The sequence below is a fragment of the Fukomys damarensis genome, unplaced genomic scaffold (genome assembly GCF_012274545.1).
Source record: "Fukomys damarensis isolate Sample0158 unplaced genomic scaffold, DMR_v1.0_HiC HiC_scaffold_34, whole genome shotgun sequence".
Taxonomy (NCBI): domain Eukaryota; kingdom Metazoa; phylum Chordata; class Mammalia; order Rodentia; family Bathyergidae; genus Fukomys; species Fukomys damarensis.
In genome coordinates, this window is record NW_022900946.1 from 10845387 (window position 1) to 10855784 (window position 10398).

General features: G+C 47.4%; 1 protein-coding gene across 2 annotated transcripts in view; it reads right to left on the reverse strand.

Moving 5' to 3' along the window:
* Positions 1–2691: 2691 nt before the first annotated feature.
* The window catches only part of LOC117284129, a 9563-nt gene continuing 1856 nt past the window's right edge, over positions 2692–10398 (reverse strand). Inside the window, exons 1-2 of one of the 2 annotated variants that reach the window (XR_004515223.1) lie at positions 5350–7386; positions 2692–5250 (exon numbers count right to left, since the gene is read on the reverse strand). Coding sequence is in view for 1 of the 2 variants with exons in the window: in XM_033758645.1 (XP_033614536.1) it covers positions 4656–4853; positions 5158–5250 (291 nt within the window). In the remaining variant the exon portion in view is untranslated. Of the gene's footprint in view, positions 5251–5349; positions 7387–10398 lie in introns of those variants that run through there. The other variant, XM_033758645.1, reaches the window with a different exon arrangement.

The following is a 10398-nucleotide window of genomic DNA, read 5'->3' on the forward strand; positions in this document are numbered from 1 at the left end:
AGGGAAGCTGGTGTGGTTGGCTCCCCTCCTACTCTGGGACAGGATTAAAAGGTGTAGTAAGAGCCAGCTTCCCCACTGCATCCCTGTACTTTCCTTCCGAAGAGTCACAATTCACTGTGTTGCCTCAGGCCTCTCTGGGCTACTTTTCTTCATTTGCAAAGTAAAGTTGGACCTGGGGAGATTTTAACCTCCTTGAACTATGCTGTCCTCCCATTGCTGTGTTTTAAAGCTTAAGCAGTGACCAAAGCCTGGGCACAGAAGGTGGGGGGGGGGCTTGTGCAAGCTTCCTCTGCTCTCCACACCTGGCACCCTCCTCCCCAGATGAGAGGGACTGTCCTTACCTTCCGGAACCGGAACCCTGAACGAGCGCTAAGTATTCTGCACCATTTCCACTGCTAGACACTCAGCGGTCAGAAAGCATGGCAGTTCTGGCTTGAGGAAAGAAGGATTGGGAGTTATGTGTCTCCGATGTAGTGATGGCCAGTTCTTCTAAAAGCGTGAACAACCACGCTTGCCTCTCCAATTTTACAGTGCGTACATCATCACAGCACTTGCACTCTCCAGAGATCACCCTTCACCACCAACAGGCTAGTTCCATGAAGTGGAGACTGGGTCCTTTTTGCCACTACTCCTCCCATAATAACGATGTATTGAGTGTCTTGAGGTCCAGTTATACCTCAAGGAAACAGGCACACGGAGGTTCAAATGCTTCTAAGTCAGAATTTGAACCTGGATCTGATTCAGGGTCTGTTCTCTCCACCAGTGGGTCACTGCTTCTTTGGAATCCTCACAGGGCGGACAAGAATGAGGGGGACGGTGTACAGAGAGGCTGCTCTGCTGTGGGGGGGTCCCTGTGAAAATCCATCCAGGGTGTTCCAAAAGGAGCAACTCAGTGCATCTTGGCACAGCACTGGCAGCCTGGCCTGGCCTGGCCTGACCTTAGTGTGGATGGAGACTTCTGGATGTTGGTTGCCACGGAGATGGGATGGGATGCTTGAAGATGTCACCCAAGCCTGCTCCTGAGGCTGGTCTCAAAGATGCTAGGCTAGCAGTGGGGTGGACAGACCAACCCGATGCTATCAAGACAAGGGCAGGGGAAGCCTGGTTTTCCCTTCTTTTTAATTAGGAAGAGCTTCAAGCACACACAGGAATAGAGCGTGAGGTACTACAGAGCCAGGTACTACAGTCCCTAAGCCTGGGCCAGTCTTGTTCCATGGTACTTCCTTCTTCCCCTTCGTAAGGAAATCCAGATACCAATCATTTCTTTGGCAAATATTTCCAAAGATTGCTCCCAAGAAAAAAGTAGTCTTACCGTGTTTTTGTTTTGTTTTGTTTGAGACACGGTCTTTCTTAGTTGCCAGGGGTAGGCTCAGATCTGAGACTCACATGTCTCAGCTTCCTTAGAGGTGTGTGCCACCATGCCCAGCTAAGAATTAGTGGTGGTGCTGTTGTTGTTTTATTACCCTTACCACTATTAAAATTAACAGGAAAGCTTTTAATATCAGCAAACACTGTATCTGGTCAGCATTTAGATTTATTTGGCTTTCTTGTAAATGTTTTTTCCCAGCTGGGTAAGGTCAGGATGCAGATGAAGCTCATATGTTGTGATCAGTCTGTGTGTCTATTCCTCCCCTCTCCCCTTCATTTGTAGGTTCTTCCATCTTTGCTTTTTCTTTCCCTGCAATGGACTGGAGAAACAGGGTTGGGCGCCCTGTGGTGTGTCCCATCCAGTGGAGGATTTTGCCTGCTGCTTCCTCCTAAAGGCATTACACCTGCCCCTCTCCCTTGTATTTCTTGCAAATTGCTAGTTCAGTCGGGAAGCTCACAAAGGTGCATTTGTTTGTACGACTGCTTCCTTGTGGCTGATTTGGACACCCAGACCTCGTTTTCCTTGGCAATATTAGCTGCTGTGGATCACTGTCCAGACCTGTCAGTCCCCTCGAGACTAAAAGCCAGCAGCAGCACCTTGATCTCTCACTGTCTTGGTGAGCGGGGATGCTTCTGTAAAGAGCATTTGTGTATCCATCACTTGGCTTCCACAGAGTATGGGTCGTACCAAAAAGGACAAATGCTAGGTTATTTACCTTTGACAGTTTCCAAAATACAGATGTGGTGATGAGTAAGTTTATGTTTTTCTTTTGCTCTAGCATCATGGTGAACTCATCATTTGAACATGAAGTTGAACTGTTTAATATACTGTATTTATTATTATTATTGGGTTTGCCTTACTAGGGGTTGAACCTAGGGCCTTTGCATTGAGCTACATGTCTAGGCCTTTTTAAAGTTTTTTTTTTTATTTTGAGTCAGAACCTTGAGAAGTTGCTAAATTACTTGGGGTTGAACCTAGGGCCTTTGCATTGAGCTACATGTCTAGGCCTTTTTAAAGTTTTTTTTTTTTTATTTTGAGTCAGAACCTTGAGAAGTTGCTAAATTACCTAGGCTGGGCTCAGACGCAATCTTCCTGCCTCAGCCTCCCAGAGCACTATACCTAGCTGCAGTTATTCCTAATAATGCTCAATCCGTCATCTTGGCCAATGAGAACCTCTTCATGTTGTCTCCTGTATCCTTTTGGATGCGACTCCAGTTGTTGAAATAGCTTTCTTGGCTTCCTGATGACGAGACAGTCCCAGCTCGGCTGGGCATGGTGGTGCTTGCCTGTAAATCCCAGCACTCAGGAGCAGGAGGCAGGAAGACTGCTATGAATTTGAGGCCATCCTGGGCTGCAGAGTCAGTTTAAAGCCAGCCTGAACTACAAAGGAAGGAAGACCCTGGCTGAAAAACCAACCAAGCAAACAAAAAAAGATATCCCAGGCTCACTGGAACATTTCTTGGCTCAGATCTGGAATTGGCCATTTGCCCAGGGAGCCCTGAATGCTGAGAGAGATGCTAACCTGGTGCTGGGTCCTCACTGTGACTGGTCGCGGTCTCTAACCTCAGTGGACAGAGCCTGTGACCCCATGCTCCATGGTATTAAGTGAGAGAGCGCCTGTGTTCCTCCTGATCCTGCTAATTGATTTGGAGCTTACAGGCTTTCACCTCATCTCCATGACCACACCTTCTCCCGTAACACCGTTCCGTGACTGCAGTCCCAGCACTTGGAAGACTGAGGCAGGAGGATCACCATGAGTTCATGGCCAGCCTGAGCTACTCAGTGAGACCTTATCCCAAACAAAACAAAACACCCCCCCAAAGATCCAGGTAACTCTAATGTGCAGCCGGGATGAGGGTGCCTGGTGAAAGAGAAAGAAATAAAGCAGTGGCAGACAGGCTTCACTGCCAAGGCCCATCACCTAGGGCTTTTAATTCTGGAGCTACCCATTTCTTGCCATGAAATCTCTGGATCTGTAGAACCGACCTCAGGGCAACAGATCGATAATCATCGAAATGAGTTCTGGGTGCACCAACCAACATAGTAACCACTAGTCCCACAGTCTGGCAGGGTAGCACTTGAACCCACGGCTCGTGCACCCCTAAGGGTACATTTTCAGGTACAATCAACTTGATCTACTTGGTGCAGAGTCACAGGTGGCTCAGATGACACTCAGAAAATGCCGCCGTGCCTCACGGCTTCACATGTAAAACGGAAGAGTGAAGGTTATTTCTCTGGGCAATGGAGATCAGAGAGAATGTACACAAACCACCTGCTGTACACACGGCACTCTGCAAAATGCTGCTCCTTTTCTTTATTAACATCAACCTGCCACTCTTTAAAACAAACCAAGAAAAAGCTCACCTGGAACATGAGTGCCCAAAAGCACCCCTACCCAGAGGCTGCAAATTCCAGGCTTCCGGAGAAACTCCGGGAAAACATCCCTTCATTGCAGAAGGTCCGATTGCAGTAGGAGGTGATCAGTTACAAGGGCTGTATTTCCTTACAGATCTAGCCGCAGCTCAATAAATTAAGCAATCACTCAAAATAACATGTTGCCTTAATCCCCTCCCTTGGAAGAGTTTCAAGTTGTTTGGTTTTGTGCTCGCGCAGCCCTGAGAGCCGACTCCCGCTGTCCTGTCGCTCTTCCCTCAGTTCATCAGCAGCTCTCTGGAAACAGCTCTGCAGTCTCCTGACTGGCAGCAGGGAGGGTGCCAAGCCAAGCTGGCCTCTTTTTTCTTTTTCTTAATCAAAACTGGGGCCTTTTGCATCCTCTGGCCTTGACGCGGTCCATCCACATTTCATTCACCAAAATTTCTGGCAGATCTCTACAATTGAGACAGAAAGAGAACCTTCAGCCCTCCGTGCTGGGCACGGGAAAGCGGACTCTGGGCGGGTTCTCCATTCCTGCTTTCTCTCTAGTGGTTTATAATCACACAGTTGAATTTTGTTTCCCCTAGAAACTTGGCATCAGAGGTGTCAGCCTGGGAACATATTTGTTTGTGTAAATTAAAAAGAAGAATATGTTTTGACCACATTTAAGTTCTAACTGCGCTAAAGAAATAAATACTGGCTTGCACAATGCTTTTCACTGCAGAGTTCTGGCTCACCTTCCTCAACCCTGCCTTTGTTTATAAAACCCAAACTAACAAGCACTCTAACCGGCCCATCTCTTCAGAAAGTGACAGGGACGGCCCTGGAGGCCATGGCCACCCCCACCCAGACCCACATAGAAAGTCCACTTACCTCACCAGGGAATCCGCATCCTTCTGGGATGCAAAGGGTGTCAGAACCAGGTACCCTGACGTACACATGAGGCTGAGGGGCTTGTGAATCGTACAGTCTGTTTGAAGGGCACTGGGCAATCCCTGTAGAAATTCACAATACACTTCTCCTCTGACGGAGAAATTCCACTTCTAGGAATTGATCCTACAGAGTATACATGGCCACGTGCCACAGTGCAGATATAATCTACGGCAACATCCTAGAGTTAAAAGCAAAGGTTAGCCAGGAGGGGCCAGGGTAAGTCGGCGTGATGCGATGCTGGACATCATTAAAAAAAATGAGGTGGGTCTGGGAGCTGTTCTGTCTTCAGGACATATTGTGACACCCTGACCCTTCTCAACATTGTAAACAAGCAAAACCCCATGAATCTGACCAGGCTTACAAAATGTACAAAGGCTGTGGTTACTTCCTAGAAAGTGAGGTCAGAGCTACGAAGAATGGCAAAGGGACCCCTTTATTTCTTATCTTACTCTCTCTTGCATTACTCTTCTTTCCACACTTACGATATTGTTTGTAAATCTGGGTAAGGGCTGAGGATGTAGCTCAGGGACCGAGCCATCGTAGCACACGTGAGGCGCTGGATTCGATCCCCAGCCCTGCAAAGAAGGAAAAAATATAAAATGGTGTGTAAAAACGATTTCCTTCTCTACACTCTGAGATCGAGCAAAATAATATGGCCATGCTCTTTTTATTACCTGCTTGTCGGGACAGTGGAGTGGTGGAGGAGGTCTACCCTGCTGATGGCTGTTTCACTCTCGCCCAGTCCACAGGCCCTTAAGTGCCGTGGGTAACAGGTGACTGAATGAATGAGTGACCTCCCCTTGGCTGACAGGAGAGCTACACCGTCCTTCCGGCTCTCTCCTCACTGAGCCCCACCGCAGCTTTTGCTGTGTGCCATATACCTTCGCGACAAGGCACTTGGTATCACGCACCCTTGGGTGTCATCCTGACACACACGGGGTTTCTGGAGCTAAGGTTATGAATCCTTGGGCTGAGCCTCCTCGGTAAACACAGAACATGAGACACGTGGTGGGAGCTGTGTCTGAGCTGGGAAGAACTGGTTGCCACCCTTGGCTGCCATGTCCACCACGGCCACCCTGGACCCCTGCAGCTCTGGGCTGTTGGGAACCCAGTGGGTCTCTGTTCCTAAGACTGCAGCCCTAACTTCTGCGGGGGTGTCAGAGTGTACTCAGAATCCAGCACAAAATGGAGTGGCCAAATAAATCAAGTGTGAGCTCTCAGGAAAGAAGGAATACTACAAACGGCTATTTCTCTAAGTGCTTATAGCCCCCATGTCAGCTGGGGTCATCTTATTTTTGGAGATTCAAATGAAATGGGTTTAAATCTTGCCTCATATGCCATAGTGTTCCTAACTTTCCTTGGGACCTTTCCAGGGATCGAGGGTGAGGGATGTTTATGTCTGTCCCAGTACCCAAGGTTCTAAATTCCTGCGTCTGCTGAATCAGTTCTGCTTGGGCACCTTTTTGCTGGCTGTGGGGCAGAGCTGACCTCATGGACAGAGAAGCTATACCTATATAAAGCCCCTGCTTGATTTAATGCTCTGCCATCTCAAATTTAATTTTTTTTTTTTTTGGTACCAGGGATCGAACTCAGGTGCTTGTGCTTACGAGGCAGGTGGTGGCACCACTGAGCTAAATCCCTGGCCCCAACTTCTTCATTTTTTTAACAGAGTTCCATGTGTTCATTTCACCCAGATTCTGCAAATTATATAGCTAGTCCCGCCTCACTCAGGGGCTGCTCCCCTCACGCACAGTGAGCACTCTGGAGTCTGACCAACTCCTCCATTCCCCTGCAAGAAGGTGGCTGGCTGTAGGCTACTCCAACTGAAGGTCTGGGATAAAAGAAAATGTTGGCCTCTCAGCTGAGACAACATGAAAAGCAGTGCTTGAACTGGCTTAAGATACTCGGTGGGAGACAAAGGGAGAGAAGGTAGAGAGAACAAGATAAGCAGAAAGGTGATGATCGTTGTCCAATCTGGACAATGAGTAGCTGATGCGTTATTACCAAAATTTCTCCACTCTCAAGAATGGAAGGAAATTTCCCAAATACAAAGTTGAAAGAAGTGGTTCCACCAAATGTTCAACATGGAACTGTTGCATGACCCAGCATGTCCATTCTGAGCTATATGCCCAAAAGAAATATATGTCTGCACTAGAACATACATGAATACTCAGCTGCGTTATTCATAATAACCCCAGAGTGGAAACAACCCAGATATCTATCAGTTGCCAAGTGGATAAACAAAATATGATCTGTCCATCCATGTATCGGGCCGATGCTCAGCTTGATGAAAAGAACGAAACCCTCCTACATGCTACAGCATGGCTGGATCTTGGGAATATCACACCGTAAGCAAGGAGCTGGACCCAAAGGACCCAAGGCCGTAAGCAAGGAGCTGGACCCAAAGGACCCAAGGCTGATCGATCCCACTGATAGAAAGTGTTCAGAAAAAGCAAGTTCACAGAGACAGGAAGTAGATCAGTGGTTGCTCAGGGTGGGGGATGATGGAGGAGTGGGGTGGGCAGGTAGATCACTACAGAGCAGGGGGCTTCTTTTTGAGGTGATGAAAACATTCTAAATGTACTGATGATGGCTGTACAATCCTGTTACTCCAAGCCACTGAGTTGTGCCTTCTAAGTGTGAATGCTACACACCTGTAATCCCAGCACTCCAGGAGGCTGAGGCAGGGGGATCACATGCTCAGGCCCAGGCTGAGCAACTTAGTGACTTTGCTAGACCTTGTCTCAAAAATAAATAAATGAACAAAAGAACAAAAATTAAAAGGCAGGGGAAATAGCTCCGTGTGAAGGCCCTGGGCTCAGTCCTCAGTACTGGAAGAAAAAAAAAAAACATGTGAATCACATGTTAAATAAATTACATCTCAATAAAGCTATTTTTAAACATCATGCCCTCTTCCCCACTCTTTGGGCATGCTCCAGCCTCCTACCCTACGGGAGGAATTCTCCCACTCTCTTCTACACACACACTATCTTATGCTTTAAAATTTTAGGGGAAATAGCTCCGTGTGAAGGCCCTGGGCTCAGTCCTCAGTACTGGAAGAAAAAAAAAAACATGTGAATGACATGTTAAATAAATTACATCTCAATAAAGCCATTTTTAAACATCATGCCCCCTTCCCCACTCTCTGGGCATGCTCCAGCCTCCTACCCTACGGGAGGAATTCTCCCACTCTCTTCTACACACACAATCTTATGCTTAGGAATTCTCCCACTCTCTTCTACACACACACTATCTTATGCTTTAAAATTTCTTTCTTTCCTTCCTCCCTTTTCTTTTTCTCCTCTGGTGGTGTTGGGGATCGAGCCAAAGGCCTTCCATGTGCCAACCAGGTGCTCTACCAGATTTACACCCCAGGCCTATTCGTCCTCATCTCAGAGAAGTGCCTTCCACAGCAAGTGCCCCACCGAGGTCTCTTCCTCAACCACAACACTTTCTTTCATCTTTAAAAGCTAATCAGGCCCATGGTGGTATCACCCTGTAACCCTAGCTACACAGCGGACGGAGGCAGAAGGATCAGACGTTCCAGACCAGCCTAAGCATCTTGTCAAGACCTTGTCTCCAAATAAAAATGTTTCAAAAGGCTGGGGACTTCACTCAGTATTCCCTAGGTTCAACTCCAAGTATGGGGATAGAGGGGTAAACAGGGAGCTAGGGGGATAGCTTGATGGTACAAGTCTTAGCAAGTGTGCAAGACCCAGGATTTGATCCCCATCACCACACACAAAATAAAGTGCCTCAACTGACAACTTCTAAAATTACAATTTAAAAACCCCAGGATGTTTTTCAAGAGCAGTCACTAATAGATTAAGTTCCAAGAGTTTCAGAATTTCCTCAAAGCAGGCAGAATCAACTTACCTTCTCCATACCAGCAGCTGTCTGTTCTGACATGTAACTAAGTCATCTCACAGGTGGGGAGAAAAACAGCACCAGGGTCAAGTTCCTGTTGGTCTAACTGAAAAGTAGCCTTTTCGTTTAGAATCAAGGTGGGAAACCTACAGCCTGTAGGCCAAATCTGGCCCACTTTGTGTGTTTTTTTGTTTTGTTTTGAGACAGGGTCTCACTATGTAGTTGAGACTGCTCTGGAACTCCCTATATAGCCCAGGCTGGTCTTGAACTCACAGTGATCCTCCCGCCTCAGCCTCCCAAGTACTGGGATTACAGGTGTGCGCCACCACACCTGGCCCACTTCCTGTTTTTATAAATAAAGTTTTATTGTAACACCGAGCCATAGACATTCATTTGTGTATTGTTTGCAGCTACTTTTGAGTTACAGTTGCAGAGTTGAACAGCCTGCAGCAGAAGACTTTGTAGCCTGCAGAGCCTCAGAGAATTACTCTCTGGCTTGACCCAGGTTTGAACCCCAGCTTGTCACATGCTAGGTATGTGACCTTGGACAACTAAGGTCATCTCTCAAAGCCTGTTTCCTCAGCAGAGCTGGGGCCAGTAGCAGTACCTCTCATGTCTGCTGCTTGTGCAACTGAAATGACTTCATCCATGTCACAAGTGCCTCGTACAAAGAGCTCAATATATAATGATGGATATGATGTTGTTTAGAAAATGAAGATGACAATAACTTCATGGTGTCACCTAAAAGGACGGATCAGGCTTGTGAAAAGGCTGGCAAAGAACCATGTAAGTGTTCCTTATTGTTGTAAATTTTTAAAATACATCTTTGCTTTTAGTAATAGTTATACTTTCAGGTTTTTGAGAGGGTAGATGAATTGTAATTTCAGAGGAAAAAATGATCTCATTTAACAGTTCCAGAAACCATGACCCCTGACCTCCAGCCGGGTCTTGAACCTGCTCAATAGGAGAACCCCAGTCTTCTTTTAGCTATGCTTTCCCTCTTTCCCAGTAACAGGCCTCTGAAATCCACGTCTGTGTGGTCTGGGTTGCCTGTGAACTCTGGAGCAGAAGCTGTTGTTAGAGTTAGCTGGCGCTGGCTTGGGCAAGGGGAGGATCCCAGGAGGCAGTGAATTTCCACAGCCTCTCCGGAGGCCAGTGGGGGAGGCTGGGACTATACCACACCAGCCACTGCTTCCCTGGAAGGGTTGTGGCAGTAGGGGACACAGGAGCCCAGAATCATTGGCCTCAGTTCTGTACTATTAACTGAGCACCTAACACGCTAGGATCTGCAGGTTTGGCAGAAAGGAGCCAAGGCCTCTACATTCAGTCGCCACCTCTGACAGCCTTCTCCTGGGGACACCAGACAGATAAGCATCTGGGTTGTATAGCCTGGATGAGTGTTCATATTCTCCCAGGGGTTTCAGTTCCACTGCAAAGCGCTACAAGGTATAATCAAAAGTATAACAGTGAATGTTTACATTTTTTGTTTGTTTGTGTTTTGATGAATCCCCTTCCAAAAAACTACCCATCCATTCTGCCACTTTCTAAAACAGTTCCGGAAGTGCTCTTTGGTGAGTGTCTTTGTGATGCCGCGGGTGCCACCCGGTGGAAAGGTGGGCTCATCGGCCTCGTGCACTGCACTTGGCACTCCTGGCCCAAAGTCACAAGGACCCTGAAAGTCAAACTTTTTTTTTTTTTTGGTACCGGGGATTGAACTCAGGTCCTCGCGTTTGCCAGGCAGGCGGTGGAACCACTGAGCTAAATCCCTGGCCCTGAAAGTTAAACATTTTTGACCTGATGCAGAACACTGAGATCGGCAGGGCAGCACAACCAAAGACATAAAATCAAGGACCTGC